General features: G+C 43.4%; 1 protein-coding gene across 7 annotated transcripts in view; it reads left to right on the forward strand.

Moving 5' to 3' along the window:
- The first annotated feature begins 3,884 nt into the window (after positions 1-3,884).
- Positions 3,885-20,532, forward strand: part of LOC112249925 (rho-associated protein kinase 2-like) — a 66,278-nt gene continuing 49,630 nt past the window's right edge. For 5 of the 7 annotated variants that reach the window (XM_042321483.1, XM_042321481.1, XM_042321480.1 and 2 more), the window contains exon 1: positions 3,885-4,578. In XM_042321483.1, coding sequence (XP_042177417.1) covers positions 4,480-4,578 — 99 coding nt within the window. In that variant the 5' untranslated portion in view covers positions 3,885-4,479. Of the gene's footprint in view, positions 4,579-7,669; positions 7,744-20,532 lie in introns of those variants that run through there. The other 2 variants (XM_042321485.1, XM_042321484.1) reach the window with 2 other exon arrangements.

Genomic DNA, 20,532 nt, shown 5'->3' on the forward strand with positions numbered 1-20,532 from the left:
AGCTGGAAATGGCAGATTTTGGGGGGAATATCGACATAGGCATACAGAGGCCCATTATCAGCAACCATCACTCCTGTGTTCCAATGGCACATTGTGTTAGCTAATTCAAGTTTATCATTTTAAAAGGCTAATTGATCCTATGAGGACCTTGTGGATCAGATTTACCATTATACCCACTGATCAAATGTATAACAGACAGAAAAGGGGTTGTTTGTGATATTTTCACTCAGTTGCCACTTTATTAGGGTCACCATCCTATTCACGAAAATAAATTGCTCTTACATACAGTTGAAGTCGGATGTTTACATACACCTTAGCCAAATACATTTAAACTCAGTTTTACACAATTCCTGACATTTAATCCTGGTAACAATTCCCTGTTTTAGGTCAGTTAGGATCACCACTTTATTTTAAGAAAGTAAAATGTCAGAATAATAGTAGAGAGAATGATTTATTTCAAATTTTATCACATTCCCAGTGGGTCAGAAGTTTACATACACTCAATTAGTATTTGGCAGCATTGCCTTTAAATTGTTTAACTTTGGTAAAACATTTCGGGTAGCATTCCACAAGCTTCCCACAATAAGTTGGGTGAATTTTGGCCCATTCCTCCTGACAGAGCTGGTGTAACTGAGTCAGGTTCGAAGGCCTCCTTGCTCACACACGCTTTTTCAGTTCTGTCCACAAATTTTCTATAGGATTGAGGTCATGGCTTTGTGATGGCCACTCCAATACCTTGACTTTGTTGTCCTTAAGCCATTTTGCCACAACTTTGGAAGTATGCTTGGGGTCATTGTCTATTTGGAAGATCCATTTGCGATCAAGCTTTAACTTCCTGACTGATGTCTTGAGATGTTTCTTAAATATATCCACATAGATGGCATCATTAGGCTGGAAAATTATTTAGTGAAGTGCACCAGTCCCTCCTGCAGCAAAGCACCCTCACATCATAATGCTGCCACCCCCATGCTTCACGGTTGGGATGGTGTTCTTCTCCTTGCAAGTCTCCCCCTTTTTCCTCCAAACATAACGATGGTCATTATGGCCAAACAGTTATATTTTGTTTCATCAGACCAGAGGACATTTCTCCAAAAAGTATGATCTTTTTACCCATGTGCAGTTGCAAACCGTAGTCTGGCTTTTTTATGGCGGTTTTGGAGCAGTGGCTTCTTCCTTGCTGAGCGGCCTTTCAGGTTATGTTGATATAGGACTCGTTTTACTGTGGATATAGATACTTTTGTACCCGTTTCCTCCAGAATCTTCACAAGGTCCTTTGCTCAAATTATGTCGATTAGCCTATCAGAATCTTCTAAAGCCATGACAAAATTTTATGGAATTTTCCAAGCTGTTTAAAGGCACAGTCAACTTAGTGCTGACTGTGGTCATCCCCCTCTTCAAAGGGGGAGACACTCTAGACCCAAACTGCTACAGACCTGTATCTATCCTACCTTGCCTTTCTAAGGTCTTTGAAAACCAAATTAACAAACAGATCCCCGACCATTTCAAATCCCGCCGTACCTTCTTTGCTATGCAACCTGGTTTCAGAGCTGGTCATGGGTGCACCTCAGCCACGCTCAAGGTCCTAAACGATATCATAACCGCCATTGATAAGAGACATTGCTGTGCAGCCGTCTTCATCGACCTGGCCAAGGCTTTCGACTCTGTCAATCACCACATTCTTATCGGAAGACTCAACTGCCTTGGTTTCTCAAATTATTTTCTCGCCTGGTTCACCAACTACCCCTCTGATAGAGTTCAGTGTGTCAAATCTGAGGGCCTATTGTCTGGACCTCTGGCAGTCTCTATGGGGATGCCACAGGGTTCAAATCTCGGGCCGACACTTTTCTCTGTATATATTAATGATGTCGCTCTAGCTGCTGGTGATTCTCTGATCCACCTCTACGCAGACGATACCATTCTGTATACATCTGGCCCTTCTTTGGACACTGTGTTAACAAACGAGCTTCAACGCCATACAACACTCCTTCTGTGACCTCCACCTGCTTTTAAATGCTAGTAAGACTAAGTGCATGCTCTTCAACCGATTGCTGCCCACACCAGCCCGCCCGACTAGCATCACTACTCTGGAAAGTTCTGACCTAGAATATGTGGACAACTACAAATACCTAGGTGTCTGGTTAGACTGTAAACTCTCCTTCCAGACTCACATTAAGCATCTCCAATCCCAAATTAAATCTAGAATCAGAGTCCTATTTCGCAACAAAGCATCCTTCACTAATGCTGCCAAACAAACCCTCGTAAAACTGACCATCCTACCGATCCTCGACTTTTGCGATGTCATTTACAAAATAGCCTCCAACACTCTACTCAACAAATTGGATGCAGTCTATCACAGTGCCATCCGTTTTGTCACCAAAGCCCCATATACTACCCACCACTGCGACCTGTAATCTCTTGTTGGCTGGCCCTCGCTTCATACTCGTCGCCAAACCCACTGGCTCCAGGCCATTTACAAGTCTCTGCTTGGTAAAGCCCCGCCTTATCTCAGCTCACTGGTCACCATTGCAGCACCCACTTGTAGCACGCGCTCCAGCAGGTATATGTCACTGGTCACCCCCAAAGCCAATTCTTCCTTTTGCCGCCTTTCCTTCCAGTTCTCTACTGCCAATGACTGGAACAAACTGCAAAATTCACTTAAGCTGGAGACTCATATCTCCCTCACTAGCTTTAAGCACCAGCTGTCAGAGCAGCTCACAGATCACTGCACCTGTACATTGCCCATCTGTAAATAGCCCATCCAACTACCTCCTCCCCATACTGTATTTATTTATTTATCGTGCTCCTTTGCACCCCAGTATCTCTACTTGCACATTCATCTTCTGCACATCTACCATTCCAGTGTTTAATTGCTATATTGTAATTACTTTGCCACCATGGCCTATTTATTGCCTTACCTCCTACCTAATTTACACTCACTGTATATAGACTATTTATATTGTATTATTGACTGCATGTTTGTTTATTCCAGGTGTAACTCTGTTGTTGTTGGTGTTGCACTGCTTTGCTTTATCTTGGCCAGGTCGCAGTTGTAAATTAGAAGTTGTTCTCAACTAGACTACCTTTTTAAATAAAGGTGAAATAAAATAAATTAAATAAAAAAGTGTATGTAATCTTCTGACCCACTGGAATTATGATACAGTGAATAAGAAGTGAAATAATATGTCTGTAAACAATTGTTGGAAAACTTACTTGTGTCATGCACAAAGTAGATGTCCTAACCGACTTGCCAAAACTATAGTTTGTTAACAAGAAATTTGCGGAGGGGTTGAAAAACGAGTTTAATGACTCCAACTTAAGTGTATGTAAACTTCCGACTTCAACTGTATACCAAGTCCATAAAGGTTATGTATTTCTATCCAATCAAAACTGGAATTTGTATTCAAAACAAAGGTTGTAAAAGTATGCTAGACATTCATAGAATAAATAATACCTAGTTTGATGTTTCTGTGACAAACGGTGAATTAGTTATTGATTTATACAGCTTTAAATGGCATTTGATAGATTGTATGTATTTCTATCAAATCAAAACTGAAATTTGTCCTCAAAACAAAATGTTGGAAAAGTATGCTGTACATTTATATAATAAATCCTATCTAGTTTGATGATTCTATGACAAACGGTGAATTAGTTATTGATTTCTACATTTGTAAATGGTTTTTGGCGAATGTCTGTTGAATGTCCGAATGTGTGAATATAAAACCAACTTTACCTCGGTCTTTATGAGAACGAGCTGATCCAGTAGTCTAAAGCCAATAGCTACTAAAGACTATTATTATAGTCACCAATAAGATAGTGACTATAATAATTAGCTTGCACCGCAAATGTGTCATCGGCTATGTATAGGTTAGTCAGAGAAGACTCACAGGCGAGTTACATGGCGACATCAGCATTCCAAAAATACTGGAAGTTGTGGCGAGCTCGGGCTGTGACTGTAAAAGAGATCAATGAGATAAGAGGAGAGGAATTCCTGTTTCAGTGCGTGCTTGTGGGTAACGATGTTCTGGGTTGTTCAGAGGACTGAATGTATGTGACTGGTGAAGACACCGAATAGAAGTTCTCGGTGAACCCGTTTCAATGAAGAAACTTGACATTTACAGCGACAAAATACACGAGTCATGCTTGCGGAGTTCAGGAGCTTGAGACAGACACGATTTGGAACAGCGCGCCTAACCTGGGATCTGGATGAGTCCGTTTTAAGTGGGAGATTCTGTCGGCAATTATTTAATGTCGAATAATATGCAGCGAAAACTGGCAATAAATTATTAACCAATTTATACCGTCAAAACAACGCTTGTTCAGCGGCGTTATCAGTTTATCGTTCAGCCAACCAGCAGCAAAATAGCGAGCGCTGCCCTACGGTGTTAAAGGGACACCGCAGGTATTGACCAAGTTGTTGTCGTGACATTTAAGGTTACCATCACATGCCATTGTTGGACCTGGATTGACTAAATTGCCATCATGTCGTCCGGAGCGGAGAAGAGGCTGGACACCCGGCTGAAAAAGTTGGAATCGCTGATCAGAAACCCGAAGTCGGCGTTAAACTTGGAGAGTTTACTGGTAAGTTTCTAACAACAGGACAACACAACTGTCAAGAGAGAGGAGCAGCATGGACTTACAGTAGCATATCATCAATCTATGAGTAGCTGATCAGTCAAACGTCCAACTAATCTATTAGATGATGGTAGTCATTTTTCCTCTTTATCTTGGCTATTCAGGGATTTTGCCCCCAGGGTTAATTCACTCTTATAACATCTTGTGGGTGTGTAAAGCACATGTCAATAATTTAGTCCAATACAGTACACTACCGTCACATAGAAGGACAAATGTTTTGCTATCATCCTATACAACTATAGTGATTTAGATTGAACAGAGCCTGAAGCAATAAGGTTCCCATCATCTTGCTCTCCCCTCATACTAGAGGGAAGATTGCACTTCGTTGCATCAGGTGTATGGGACACAGATCTGAAAATCTGGCTTCAAGAGTTGGCCTATTTGCTAAATCAACCTGTAGTAGGCTCAAGTGTTAAATAAGTACAAGAGGTGAGCAACCACCCATGTTTGTCTCCCTGACAGCTAGCAACCTCCTCTGCTTGGACAAGCCCCTTGTGACCACCTGGCTGGCGGCCATTTTAGAACTTGACCTATCAAGGAATGAAGCGCAGATCTCTCAGAAAGCAACCTTGTGTGGATGCAGCTCATTGTTAGCTGATGTCAGGGGATGGGGGAGTCACTAGGTTTTTGTTCTAGCTTGTTATCAGTGCATTTATTTGACTTAACCTTAGCACACACCCCTTAGCCTCAGGCAGTGGCCTAATGCCCTGAATCTATGGTATTTCCAGGGTTTTGGATCATAAAAACATGCTTAGTAGGTGTCTATAACATCTCGACTATAATTTACTTATAATACAGTCAGGCATTTTTATTTTTTGGTGGCACACTTAATTTGCTAACCAATGAAGCGCTTTAAAATAATTCACAGAAAAATGTCTAGACTGGATGAACATGCTTTTCTAGATGAACATGTACTCACTGTCCATTCCCCTCATTCCATGTCTATTTCAGTTCACAGATGTGATGCTTTAACTTGAGGAAATGGTTTAGGATTACACCTCAGTTTTGGATTCAACAAGTCAAATCAGTCGACCTACACACTCTTATAATCTCTTTCAATCCCTCCCCCATAACTCCCATGAGCGGATTTAACAGGTTTGGAATAAACAGATTATGTGTAGGCAGATTGTTAGGCATATGAGGTCATTATGAGATTATGGAAGAAACCGATTAGCTAGCTAACTCCATAGTCCGACTGTCTCAAATCTGGGCCTGTATGTGTCTGAGTAGGAGGACTGATTTAGGATCAGTTTTGTCTTTTCAATCACAATGAATAAGACCTGATCCTAGATCAGCACTTCTACATAGAGTCCCCAGAGGATCTACTCTTGAGTGTTTGGTTGTAAGAAAAAGTGTCATGTGCTCCACAGACATTGATAACAAACCCATACTTTATCTACATCAGCATACTGCAAGTAAAGGGATTGGCAGGTTGTTGTGGTACACCCAGCACATATGATGATATAGACTATGACCTTAGTAGCTACACAATAATGGAAGCTACTAGACAGTATATCAGAGGAAGCTATTGAATGGATATGCCTAAATCTTCTTCCATTTTTAAAGGGACACATCAGGATTTTGGCAATGAAGCCATTTTATCTACTTGCCCAGAGTCAGATGAACTCCTGGATACAATTTTTATGTTTCTGTGTGCAGTTTGAAGGAAGTTGCTAACTAGCATTAGAGTAATGACTGGAAGTCGATGGTAACAGCTAGCATGCTTAAGGGAAAGGGGGATACCTAGTCAGTTGTCCAACTGAATGTATTCAACTTTTCTTGCGTATTTAACCCAACCCCTCTGAATCAATGAGGTGCTAAGTGGTAGCATGCTAGGTATAGGTTTCAATCATTGTGTATCTGCTGATGATGGAGAAGAAACCACATTAGGCTATTTGAGAGTGACGCAACCTAATGGTCTTTTGTGAAAATGACGACACATCCAAAAGTACCTGCTTAAGGGAATAATTGTGTTGTTATTTTGGGTTGTCATGAGTCACTGTGAAAGGAAGGCCCATTGAAACCCTCACAATAGACCAATAGTGTGAGCTCACTAGATCGTAATCTAGGACTGTCATGGATCCAAATATGGGCATTGTATTTTACACTATCGGCTAGTTGCTATTCCAGCTATGCTAAGCCTCTCTTTTTCAACCATTCCTAAATTGTTTTTTTTTACAATGATAATACATGTTTATTGTGATCAATTAATCAATTATCCCTCAATCCACCTGACTTAGTTAAAGGAATAGTTTGGGATTTTGGCAATTAAGCCAATGCTTGCTGATCCCTTAGACTTTGTCATTGTTTGGGGACCAGCATGCCTCATTGTTAGCCCTACAGAGCTGGGTCCTGTTCAGTAAGGCACAGCATAGCAAAACATTTCACAACGCAACACTAAAATCTTTGTTCTTATTGGACAAGTTCAGATAGCAGTACATCTGTTTCATTCTTTATCAAAACATTTTCACCCAACTAGCCTAAACACTAACCTGTTTTTGTTTCATCCAGTGCCCTCATATCACTAAGGTTACCCAACTGATAGTTTAGCGCTCTTGTGATTTTAAAAAGATATTTAGAAATCGCCCCAGAAACTACCTTCAACTTCCTTCTAACAGCACGCAGTGGCCTATACATTGTATCCATGAGTTCATCTGCCAAAATCTCAAACTATCCCTTTAAATCACAAGAGCGGTAGGCTATCAGCTGATTCAATTTAGTGATATGAGGGCACTGGATGATACCAAAACAGGCTAGTGTCTACATTAGTTGGCTGACAACGTTTTGTTGAAAAGTGAAACTGGGATGTACTGCTATCCGAACTTGTCCAATAAGACCGCAAAATGTTTTGCTAATGTTTTGCTATCCTGTGCCTTACTGAACAAGTCTCTGTAGAAGGCCTAAAAATGAGTCATGCTGGCCCCCGCTGCAGAGCACCACACCTCAGGAAGCTGAAAGCACATCCTGGCATTGAGTATGGAGATAACCCACCCTGACCACACAGTACTATTTCCTGTTTGTTTACGCTTGTTTTGGTGTAGTCGCTGGCACTCATCGTTTGTGAGGAAAACAAGCAGGAATACACGTTTCAATGAGACAAGTTTCTCCTGAGTAAGTTTACCAGTCCGCTTGTCCCTGTATTTGTTTTATATGTTCATCTTACATTCAGTCAAAATGTACAGACAGGCCTGGAAGGAGGTTTGAGATGGAAATGTGATAAGACTAGCGATAAAACTTTAAGGGTCAAATCGTAAACCATGAAACGCACAGAGAATCTGACTGCCGATAGGTACTACGACAGAGACCTTTCCTTCTCTTGCTAGAACAAAAGACGTACCTGCTGCGTACCGACGAACCTGACCTTTCTACTTTTAGAATCGCAATGCTCGGCAGTGGCCGACAACCTGACTTTGAGCCAATCAGAGAGCACTTCAACCTCCACGTGGGGGAGCTGACAAGAGTGACAAGAAAAAGGAAGAGGGCACTTTTTCCGGTCTAAACCACCCACCTTTTCATCAGAATTATAAAGCTACATATTACATTTATTTTTTCTAGAACAAGTCTTTACATCTTTTACATATAGCTAAGGAGTTTTGTGCTCAAATATTTTTCTGTTTGTTAGCTTTTATAATGTGCTAGCTAACGCTAGCTTGTTAACAGGCTAGTAACACAGACTTTATATGAAACAAATGGGGTGGTAAGTGCAGCACATTGCGCACACAATACTAAATGCTTTACCAAGCTAGCTATCTGGCCACTGTAGTAATATTATGATTAAATTGCAATGTATTTCCATGAAGCAGCTGCCCGAGAGTCAATGCGGGGCGGCAGGTCGCCTAGTGGTTCTAGTGTTGGGCCAGTAACCGAAAGGTTGCTAGATCGAATCCCAGAGCTGACAAGGTAAAAATCTGCATTCTGCCCCTGAACAAGGCAGTTAACCCACTGTTCCTAGGCCATTATTGTAAGTAAGAATTTGTTCTTAATGGACTTGCCTAGTTAAATAAAGGTAAAATAAAAAATACAGTGTATTTTACTTTACCTAGCTAGCACTGCAGCTAGTAAATCATGCTAACCATTTAGCTAATGTTAGCCTGCTAGCTAAAAATGTATCTATGGGTTGTATGCAATGATGGAAGGTGAAATTGTTGGTCATCTTGCTAGCTAGTTACAGTGCCTTCGGAAAAGTATTCAGACCCCTTCACTTTTCCCACATTTTGATACGTGCCTTATTCTAAAATTCATTAAATAAAACAATTTCCTCATCCGTCTACACACAATATCCCATAATGACAAAGCGAAAACATTAAAAGCAAAAAACAGAAAAACCTTATTTACTTAGTATTCAGACCCTTTGCTAAGAGACTGGGAATTGAGCTCAGGTGCATCCTGTTTCCATTGATCATCCTTGATGTTTCTACAACTTGAGTGCAGTCCACCTGTGGTAAATTCAACTGATTGGACATGATTTGGAAAGGCATACAGGTGTCTATATAAGTTCCCACAGTTGACAGTGCATGTCAGAGCAAAAAACAAGCTATGAGATGAAAGGATTTGTCCGTAGAGCTCAGAGACCGGATTGTGTCGAGGCACAGATCTGGGGAAGGGGACCAAGAGTCTTCTTAGAGCTGGCCAAACTGAGCAATCGGCGGAGAAGGGCCTTGGCTAGGGAGGTGACCAAGAACCCGACGATCACTCTGACAGAGCTCTAGAATTCCTCTGTGGAGATAGGAGAACCTTCCAGAAGGACAACCATCTCTGCAGCACTCCACCAATCAGGCTTTTATGGTAGAGTGGCCAGACAGAAGCCACTCCTCAGTAAAAGGCACATGAAAGCCCGCTTGGAGTTTGCCAAAAGGCACCTAAAGGACTCTCAGACAATGAGAAACAAGATTCTCTGGTCGGATGAAACCAAGATTAAACTCTTTGGCATAAATGCCAAGCATCACGTCTGTAGGAAACCTGGCATCATCCCTACGGTGACGCAAGGTGGTGGCAGCATCATGCTGTGGGGATGTTTTTCAGCGGCAGGGACTGAGAGACTAGTCAGGATCGAGGCAAAGATGAACGGAGCAATGTACAGAGAGATCCTTGATGAAAACCTGTGCCTTGGTCTCCTCCTTACGACGACCGTAACGTGTGTGTGTGTGTGTGTGTGTGTATATATATATATATATATATATATATATATATATATATATATATATATATATATATACACACACACACACACACACACACACACACACACACACACACACACACACACACACACACACACACACACACACACACACACACACACACACACACAGTGTGTGCAAATGGCGTGAGATGGTAAGGCAATAAATAGGCCAAAGTAATTACAATGTATCAGATTAACTCTGGAGTGATAGATGAGCAGAGGATGTACAAGTAGTGATACATACTGGTGTGCAAAATAGCAGAAAAGTAAATTAAAAACAAAAAAAAGCCTTGGCCAGGTCGATGAAGACAGCTGCACAGTACTGTCTTTTATCGATGGCGGCTATGATATCGTTTAAAACCTTGAGTGTGGCTGAGGTGCACCCATGACCGGCTCGGAAACCGGATTGCACAGCGGAGAAGGTACAGTGGGATTCGAGATGGTCAGTGCTCTGTTTATTAACTTGGCTTTCGAAGACTTTAGAGAGGCAGGGCAGGATGGATATAGGTGTATTACAGTTTGGGTTCAGAGTGTCACCCCTTTTTGAAAAGGGGGATGACCGCAGCAGCTTTCCAATCTTTAGGGATCTCGGACGTTACGAAAGAGAGGTTGAACAGACTGGTAATAGGGGTTGCAACAATGGCGGCGGATAATTTTAGAAAGAGCGGGTCCAGATTGTCTAGCCCAGCTGATTTGTACGGGTCCAGGTTTTGCAGCTCTTTCAGAACATCTGCTATCTGGATTTGGGTGAAGGAGAAGCTGGGGGGGCTCGGGCAAGTAGCTGCGGGGGGTGCGTAGCTGTTGGCCGGGGTAGCCAGGAGGAAACCATGGCCAGCCATAGAAAAATGCTTATTGAAATCTTTGATTATCATGGATTTATCGGTGGGGACTGTGTTACCTAGCCTCAGTGCAGTGGGCAGCTGGGAGGAGGTGCTCTTGTTGTCCATGGACTTTACTGTGTCCCAAAACTGTTTGGAGTTAGAGCTACAGGATACAAATTTCAGTTTGAAAAAGCTAGCCTTTGCTTTCCTGACTGACTGCGTGTATTGATTCCTGACTTCCCTGAACAGTTGCATATCGCGGGGTCTATTCCATGCTATTTCTTTATTTAACCAGGTAAGCTAGTTGAGAACAAGTTCTCATTTGCAACTGCGACCTGGCCAAGATAAAGCATAGCAGTTCGACACATACAACAACACAGGGTTACACATGGAAGGATCAAAACATACAGTCAATAATACAGTAGAAAAGAAAACAAAGTCTATATACAGTGAGTGCAAATAAGGGAGTTAAGGCAATAAATAGGCCATGGTGGCGAAGTAATTACAATATGGCAATTAAACACTGGAATGGTAGATGTGCAAAAGATGGATGTGCAAGTAGAGATACTGTGGTGCAAAAGGAGCAAAATAAATAAATACAGTATGGGGATGAGGTAGATAGGTGGGCTGTATACAGATGGGCTATGAACAGGTGCAGTGATCTGTGAGCTGCTCTGACAGCTGGTTCTTAAAGCTAGTGAGGGAGATCTATTGCAGTCTGCCACAGGATGTTTTTGTGCTGGTCAAGGGAAGTCAGGTCTGGAGTGAACCAAGGGCTATATTTGTTCTCAGTTCTACATTTTTTTAAAGGGGCATGCTTATTTAAGATGGTGAGGAAATGACTTTTAAAGAACGACCAGGCATCCTCAACTGTGTGCTAAAGCAGTGAGTAAAACAAACTTAGGGAGGAGGCTTCTGATGTTAACATGCATGAAACCAAGACTTTTTCATTTACAGAAGTCAACAAATGAGAGTGCCTGGGGACACGCAGGGCCTGGGCTAACCCCCACATCTCCCGAGGAACAGAGGAGGAGTAGGATGAGGATACAGCTAAAGACTATCAAGACTGGTCATCTAGTGAGTTGGGGACAGAGAATAAAAGGAGCAGATATCTGGGCGTGGTAGAATAGATTCAGGGCATAATATGCAGACAGGGGTATGGTGGGGTGCGGGTACAGTGGAGGTAAGCCCAGGCACTGAGTGATGATAAGAGAGGTTGCATCTCTGGACGTGCTGGTTATGCTGGGTGAGGTCACCGCATGTGTGGGAGGTGGAACAAAGGAGGATGTACTTCCGACAGAGATGGCCGCCTCGCTTCGCGTTCCTAGGAAACTATGCAGTGTTTTGTTTTTTTACGTGTTATTTCTTACATTAGTACCCCAGGTCATCTTAGGTTTCATTACATACAGTCGAGAAGAACTACTGAATATAAGATCAGCGTCAACTCACCATCAGTACGACCAAGAATATGTTTTTCGCGACGCGGATCCTGTGTTCTGCCTTTCAAACAGGACAACGGAATGGTTCCCATGCAGCGACCCAAAAAAGGGAAACGAGGCGGTCTTCTGGTCAGACTCCGGAGACGGGCACATCGTGCACCACTCCCTAGCATTCTTCTCGCCAATGTCCAGTCTCTTGACAACAAGGTTGATGAAATCCGAGCAAGGGTAGCATTCCAGAGGGACATCAGAGACTGTAACGTTCTTTGCTTCACGGAAACATGGCTCACTGGAGAGACGCTATCGGATGCGGTGCAGCCAGCGGGTTTCTCCACGCATCGCGCCGACAGAAACAAACATCTTTCTGGTAAGAAGAGGGGCGGGGGCGTATGCCTTATGGCTAACGAGACATGGTGTGATGAAAGAAACATACAGGAACTCAAATCCTTCTGTTCACCTGATTTAGAATTCCTCACAATCAAATGTAGACAGCATTATCTACCAAGAGAATTCTCTTCGATTATAATCACAGCCGTATATATCCCCCCCCAAGCAGGCACATCGATGGCTCTGAACGAACTTTATTTGACTCTTTGCAAACTTGAATCCATTTATCAGGAGGCTGCATTCATTGTAGCTGGGGATTTTAACAAGGCTAATCTGAAAACAAGACTCCCTAAATTTTATCAGCATATCGATTTCGCAACCAGGGGTGGAAAAACCTTGGATCATTGTTACTCTAACTTCCGCGACGCATATAAGGCCCTGCCCCGCCCTCCTTTCGGAAAAGCTGACCACGACTCCATTTTGCTGATCCCTGCCTACAGACAGAAACTAAAAAAAGAAGCTCCCACGCTGAGGTCTGTCCAACGCTGGTCCGACCAAGCTGACTCCACACTCCAAGACTGCTTCCATCACGTGGACTGGGATATGTTTCGTATTGCGTCAGATAACAATATTGACGAATACGCTGATTCGGTGTGCGAGTTCATTAGAACTTGCGTTGAAGATGTCCTTCCCATAGCAACGATTAAAACATTCCCTAACCAGAAACCGTGGATTGATGGCAGCATTCGCGTGAAACTGAAAGCGCGAACCACTGCTTTTAATCAGGGCAAGGTGACTGGTAACATGACCGAATACAAACAGTGCAGCTATTCCCTCCGCAAGGCTATCAAACAAGCTAAGCGTCAGTACAGAGACAAAGTAGAATCTCAATTCAACGGCTCAGACACAAGAGGCATGTGGCAGGGTCTACAGTCAATCACGGACTACAAGAAGAAATCCAGCCCAGTCACGGACCAGGATGTCTTGCTCCTAGGCAGACTAAATAACTTTTTTGCCCGCTTTGAGGACAATACAGTGCCACTGCATGCGCAGATCAGCTGGCCGGTGTGTTTACGGACATATTCAATCAATCCCTATACCAGTCTGCTGTTCCCACATGCTTCAAGAGGGCCACCATTGTTCCTGTTCCCAAGAAAGCTAAGGTAACTGAGCTAAACGACTCACTTCCGTCATCATGAAGTGCTTTGAGAGACTAGTCAAGGACCATATCACCTCCACCCTACCTGACACCCTAGACCCACTCCAATTTGCTTACCGCCCAAATAGGTCCACAGACGATGCAATCTCAACCACACTGCACACTGCCCTAACCCATCTGGACAAGAGGAATACCTATGTGAGAATGCTGTTCATCGACTACAGCTCGGCATTCAACACCATAGTACCCTCCAAGCTCGTCATCAAGCTCGAGACCCTGGGTCTCGACCCCGCCCTGTGCAACTGGGTACTGGACTTCCTGACGGGCCGCCCCCAGGTGGTGAGGGTAGGCAACAACATCTCCACCCCGCTGATCCTCAACACTGGGGCCCCACAAGGGTGCATTCTGAGCCCTCTCCTGTACTCCCTGTTCACCCACGACTGCGTGGCCACGCACGCCTCCAACTCAATCATCAAGTTTGCGGACGACACAACAGTGGTAGGCTTGATTACCAACAACGACGAGACGGCCTACAGGGAGGAGGGGAGGGCCCTCGGAGTGTGGTGTCAGGAAAATTACCTCACACTCAACGTCAACAAAACTAATGAGATGATTGTGGACTTCAGGAAACAGCAGAGGGAACACCCCCCTATCCACATCGATGGAACAGTAGTGGAGAGGGTAGCAAGTTTTAAGTTCCTCAGCATACACATCACAGACAAACTGAATTGGTCCACTCACACAGACAGCATCGTGAAGAAGGTGCAGCAGCGCCTCTTCAACTCAGGAGGCTGAAGAAATTCGGCTTGTCACCAAAAGCACTCACAAACTTCTACAGATGCACAATCAAGAGCATCCTGGCGGGCTGTATCACCGCCTGGTACGGCAACTGCTCCGCCCACAACCGTAAGGCTCTCCAGAGGGTAGTGAGGTCTGCACAACGCATCACCGGGGGCAAACTACTATGCCACTTTGTTTACATACTCATCTCATATGTATATACTGTACTCGATACCATCTACTGTATCTTGCCTATGCTGCTCTGTACCATCACTCATATATCCTTATGTACATATTCTTTATCCCCTTACACTGTGTATAAGACAGTAGTTTTGGAATTGTTAGTTAGATTACTTGTTGGTTATTACTGCATTGTCGGAACTAGAAGCACAAGCATTTCGCTACACTCGCATTAACATCTGCTAACCATGTGTATGTGACAAATAACATTTGATTTGATTTGAGGAGGAATCTGAGGCATGTAGAGTGGGACTAGGGGCTCCACTGTAAACTTAGAAGGCATATTGACATTTGAGAGAGACATAAAGCGAAGCATAAAGAAATCACAGGTGTTGATTGGGAGAGCTAGCTAAGACAACAACGGGTAAGACAAAAGCAGCTAATCAGCTAAGACAACAACAGGTAAAATGGCGATAAATGGGCAGAGGATTGGTTAACTACACACAAGGCCTGAGTTCGGGGCCGACAGATAAACAACGTGGAATACCATGATATGAACAGTCCAGCAGGCATCAGCTATGTAGCCATGTGATCATAGGGTCCAGTGAACAGCAATAGATGGAACAGGGAAGCCACGGGGTAGTCGTTGCTACGCTAGCACGAGGGAGACACGGCGTCTAAAGTTAGCAGGCCGGGGTAAGTAGAAGCGTCTGCGCCGACGCTGGGCACAGTGGATGGAATTACGTCTGCGGACCAGTCGTGGTGGTACGGCGGGGCGCCGTGGCGACAAAGGGACCGGGCCAGATGGCGGAAGAGGTATTGTAGTTGTAGGAATTTAGTTTGCTAGCTGGGAGATGCGCCTGGCTCAGGGCTAGCTTCGGGGCTGGGTCACTCGGTGGCAGCTAGCGAGCTGTGATGATCAGGAGTAATGGTCCAGGGTTTACGGCAGGAATACGGCGTCGTAGTGGAGAAAACAGTCCGATGCTGGCAGGTATTATCAGGGCTAAAAAACGTCTGGTGCCTGTGCAGAGGGTAAAGGCCGCTAGCAGTGGCTAACAATGACTAAATAGCTAGTAGCTAATTAGCTGCTTAGCTTCTGATGGCTAGCAACTGATGGAGGTTTTGGCTATAAGGTCTAAAAACAAAATAGCGGATCCGTGTCACATTGAGTGAGGCGGGTTACCGGGAGGTATATTTAATTTTAAAATGTAAAAGAGATTTAAATGTATTTTTCAATGTATACAAAAAAGACAAGAAAATACAAAAAGTAAAGAGAGGACGACGCCATCTTGGAATTGCTGTATTGGAATATAGCTGTGGCCATCTGGCTAGTATCAACAAGGGTTTTCTACAACAGTAGCAACTTTAGCACAGTAACTAAGTAGGGCTGCAGGATTTGGACAAAATATCTAATTGTGATATTTTTTTGGGGGGGGGGCATAAATAGCAATTTATGAATTGCAATTTTTAAAAACATGTGAGTGTAAACTTGTTAATTCCATCAGACATGGTTAAAACACCTGTCACTTCTAAAATGAGATCATATTCTGAATACATACCGCAGCTAACCGAGTGAAATACTTTCCAACATTGTTATAGGCTACATATGATAGCATTATTACACCTACATATTAACAAACAAATGTTTAACATGATTATCAAAATATAGTGTGCTATAAGCACAGTACTTATTAATTAATTCATAACATTGAGTTTATTTTATCATTAGGCATATGATTTCTTAAATTAAGTTCATTTTTAATTCAGGCAGCCATAGGCTACAGATGGAGTAGGAAGCTTATGATTGTGTAGAAGTAAGTTCAATCATTATTATAATTGAATTAAAAGTCAAAGTGCCTTAACCTACCAGTTGCAAGGTGCAGCCAGTGTCCAAAACATTGTAGTCTGGTCCACTCATTCAACTCTACATTCAATGTTTCAACTTCTCCCTTCATTTTGTTATAGTGTTGGGATGGCGACTTGGGAGAAATATCTGCAAGATGGAATCGTGTATCTCCTGTCAGCTTGTTTATCATCTTCTTGAAGCTGTCTTTGCTGACTTTGTAGATAGGAGCCATGTCTTTGGTCATGTTATAGGGATAGCCTCTGATTTCTATGTGTCTGTGGCATGTTTTATATTCAAATGATTGAATACATTTGTAGTGTCGTCGCCACAACTCTGAGGCACTTTTTGCACAACACCTGCATTTGGTCGCTTTGCCTATAGCCAAAATACTGCCATACTCAGTAACAGTGTGTGGGTAAAATCACCAGGGAAGCCAAGCCAGGTGGAAAAAATACATATTACTTCCAATGTGTTGTGATAATTGCGTTGTTTGCTCTATAACCTGTTAGTTCAATCATATGTTACAGCAAACACTTACATGACCTACAGCATGGCCACGCAAGTTAATGTTTGACATTTTTGGACCACAAAACAACTATTAAGTTACCACAAGTCATAAAGAAAACAAACACTGACTACATTATCCAACACCATTTCAACTTCAACATCATCTAGTCAACTATGCTTAGTCTAATACAGTAACAACTAAAAGATAACAAATGATTTAGTCCAATCAAAGTAAGCCAAATATGATGTGGAATAATACATCTCGCTACATTTTAAACTTCCATCCTTTCAGGCCAGGGGCACAATGTATGAATTTATGTTTGGATCAGAATTGCTGTTATAATCATTGGCCAGTACAGAGAATGAAGTAAAACCACAAGTCAAAATCCCTATCTCCATCCATGACTAGTTTAGGAAAGAGATGATTTTAGCTAGATGGCTAGCCACCGGAGGACAACAACGCAATGATTCAATGACATTTGTCTTCTGATGTGATTTGTGTGAAGCTAAATCCAAACGGGCTTCCCTTCCCTTGTGCCAGGACCGTTCATAGCAGCGTTCACTCAGTTTAGGCACGCTACGGGCGGTAACAATGTCATACTCTTTTTGACCAGACAGCATCAGATAGATGGGCTACACATACTGAGACAGAGGGGCGCTCTTTCGTTTGCTAGGATGCTTTCTCCGGTGAGATACATTCAGTCTTGCGATTTGAGGGACATTTATGAAACCCAGAGAGATAAAAGGTAAATCATTTTGTATGTTTTTTTCCTTGGTACATTTTTTGGGGAAGCCTGGCTCACTTTAGCATCCATGAATACATGCCACTGGCCATACCACTGAAGATGCACCCTTCTTTGGCACTATATCAACGGTCTTGTTAGCACCAGCAGCACTCATGTTTCTGACAAGCACTCTGTGGTATAGCCGTTCTCTCCTCACCAGCATCGAACTGCTCACTCTTAGCGGGGACACTTGTAATGGGACAGCATGCCATGCAGAGAGTGAGAGAAACTATTTGTGATTGGTCAGCATCCTCTGCATGTAGAGAGGGAATGATGGGGTCTAGTTTATCGCATTGGAGGAGGTACCGTAGTCTAGTTTTTGTTGTATTAACAGACTGTGTAAAAAAGGAGAATCACAGCCTACAGGAGGGTAGCTCTCCAGGAACAGGCTCTCTGACCACCAAGCAACAGACAGACATGCATTGTCAAACACTACTGCCACCTTCTGGTTTGGAGTATTTTAACTGAGTGGCTGACGACTTCAAGGTCATTGCTGTGTGAACACGAGATTGGCTACCGAAACTGTTCAGAGTTGCTAAGTAGCCACCCGTTTGACAGTCCTACTGGTGTGTCTGAGCCATTTGATGAGTACTCTGGATGTAGATTTAGGATTCGTCACTATTACAAATAGAATACATGCAGTCAATGACAAAATGTATTCCGTCACAGACCCACACAGCTGCTAAAATTAAATGGACCCTGAGCTCCTAGAAATGCTGGGTCAAGTCAGAGAACTGTTCAATAAACCATTATAGCCCCTGAGCCCCGGGTCTATTTCCACACACACGGTCTGCACCAGGGGACATCTCTCTCGCTCCCTTTTTCTTTCTCTCACTCTATCTTTAGCTCTCTTACTTTAGCTCTCTCGCTCTTTAGCTCTCTCACTCTTTAGCTCTCTCTCTATAGCTCTCTCTATAGCTCTCTCTATAGCTCTCTCTATAGCTCTCTATAGCTCTCTCTCTATAGCTCTCTCTCTCTCTATAGCTCTCTCTCTCTCTATAGCTCTCTCTCTCTATAGCTCTCTCTCTCTATAGCTCTCTCTCTCTCTATAGCTCTCTCTCTCTATAGCTCTCTCTCTCTCTCTCTCTCTATAGCTCTCTCTCTCTATAGCTCTCTCTCTATAGCTCTCTCTCTCTATAGCTCTCTCTCTATAGCTCTCTCTCTCTCTCTCTCTCTCTCTCTCTCTCTCTCTCTCTATAGCTCTCTCTCTATAGCTCTCTCTCTATAGCCCTCTCTCTCTCTATAGCTCTCTCTCTCTCTATAGCTCTCTCTCTCTATAGCTCTCTCTCTCTCTAGCTCTCTCTCTCTATAGCTCTCTCTCTATCGCTCTCTCTCTCTCTCTCTCTCTCTCTCTCTCTCTATAGCTCTCTCTCTCTCTATAGCTCTCTCTCTCTATAGCTCTCTCTCTATAGCCCTCTCTCTCTCTCTATAGCTCTCTCTCTCTCTATAGCTCTCTCTCTCTCTATAGCCCTCTCTCTCTCTATAGCCCTCTCTCTCTATATAGCCCTCTCTCTCTCTATAGCCCTCTCTCTCTCTCTATAGCTCTCTCTCTCTATAGCTCTCTCTCTCTCTATAGCTCTCTCTCTATAGCTCTCTCTCTCTCTATAGCTCTCTCTCTCTATAGCTCTCTCTCTATAGCTCTCTCTCTATAGCTCTCTCTCTCTATAGCTCTCTCTCTCTCTATAGCTCTCTCTCTCTCTATAGCTCTCTCTCTCTCTATAGCTCTCTCTCTCTATAGCTCTCTCTCTCTCTATAGCTCTCTCTCTCTCTATAGCTCTCTCTCTCTATAGCTCTCTCTCTCTCTATAGCTCTCTCTATAGCTCTCTCTATAGCTCTCTCTATAGCTCTCTCTATAGCTCTCTCTATAGCTCTCTCTATAGCTCTCTCTCTCTATAGCTCTCTCTCTCTCTATAGCTCTCTCTCTCTCTATAGCTCTCTCTCTCTATAGCTCTCTCTATAGCTCTCTCTATAGCTCTCTCTATAGCTCTCTCTCTATAGCTCTCTCTCTCTCTAGCTCTCTCTCTCTATAGCTCTCTCTCTCTCTATAGCTCTCTCTCTCTCTATAGCTCTCTCTCTCGCTCTCTATAGCTCTCTCTCTCTCTCTATAGCTCTCTCTCTCTCTCTATAGCTCTCTCTCTCTCTCTATAGCTCTCTCTCTCTCTATAGCTCTCTCTCTCTATAGCTCTCTCTCTCTATAGCTCTCTCTCTCTATAGCTCTCTCTCTCTATAGCTCTCTCTCTCTATAGCTCTCTCTCTCTATAGCCCTCTCTCTCTATAGCCCTCTCTCTCTATAGCCCTCTCTCTCTATATATATATAGCACTCTCTCTCGCTATAGCCCTCTCTCTTAGCTCTCTCTCGCTCTCTCTATAGCTCTCTCTTAGCTCTCTCTTTAGCTCTCTCTCTCTCTCTCTAGCTCTCTCTTTAGCTCTCTCTATAGCTCTCTTAGCTCTCTTTAGCTCTCTCTCTTTCTCTATAGCTCTCTCTAGTTCTCACTCTCTCTAGCTCTCTCTCTCTCTCGCTCTCTCTCTCTTTGGCTCTCTCGCTCTCTCTCTCTTTGGCTCTCTCTCTTTGGCTCTCTCTCGGCTCTCTCTCTCTCTTGGCTCTCTCTCTCTCACTCTCTCTTTAGCCCTCTCTCTCTCTCACTCTCTCTTTAGCTCTCCCTCACACACAAACAAAAGGCTAGGAATTGTTCCACATGCCAGGGAGAGCCATCCTAGACCTGGCCACTCACATGGCTAGAGTTAAGGGGGGACATCTGATGCTGTGAGAACATCCTCCCTTCCCCCTAGTTGACTCCACTTGACCCTCCCTCCACATTCCTGGAGGTAATAACTTGAAATGTTTCAAAACTTTTTCTTCCTACTAAACCCATG

Source organism: Oncorhynchus tshawytscha, linkage group LG05 (assembly GCF_018296145.1).
Source record: "Oncorhynchus tshawytscha isolate Ot180627B linkage group LG05, Otsh_v2.0, whole genome shotgun sequence".
In the NCBI taxonomy this organism is placed as follows: domain Eukaryota; kingdom Metazoa; phylum Chordata; class Actinopteri; order Salmoniformes; family Salmonidae; genus Oncorhynchus; species Oncorhynchus tshawytscha.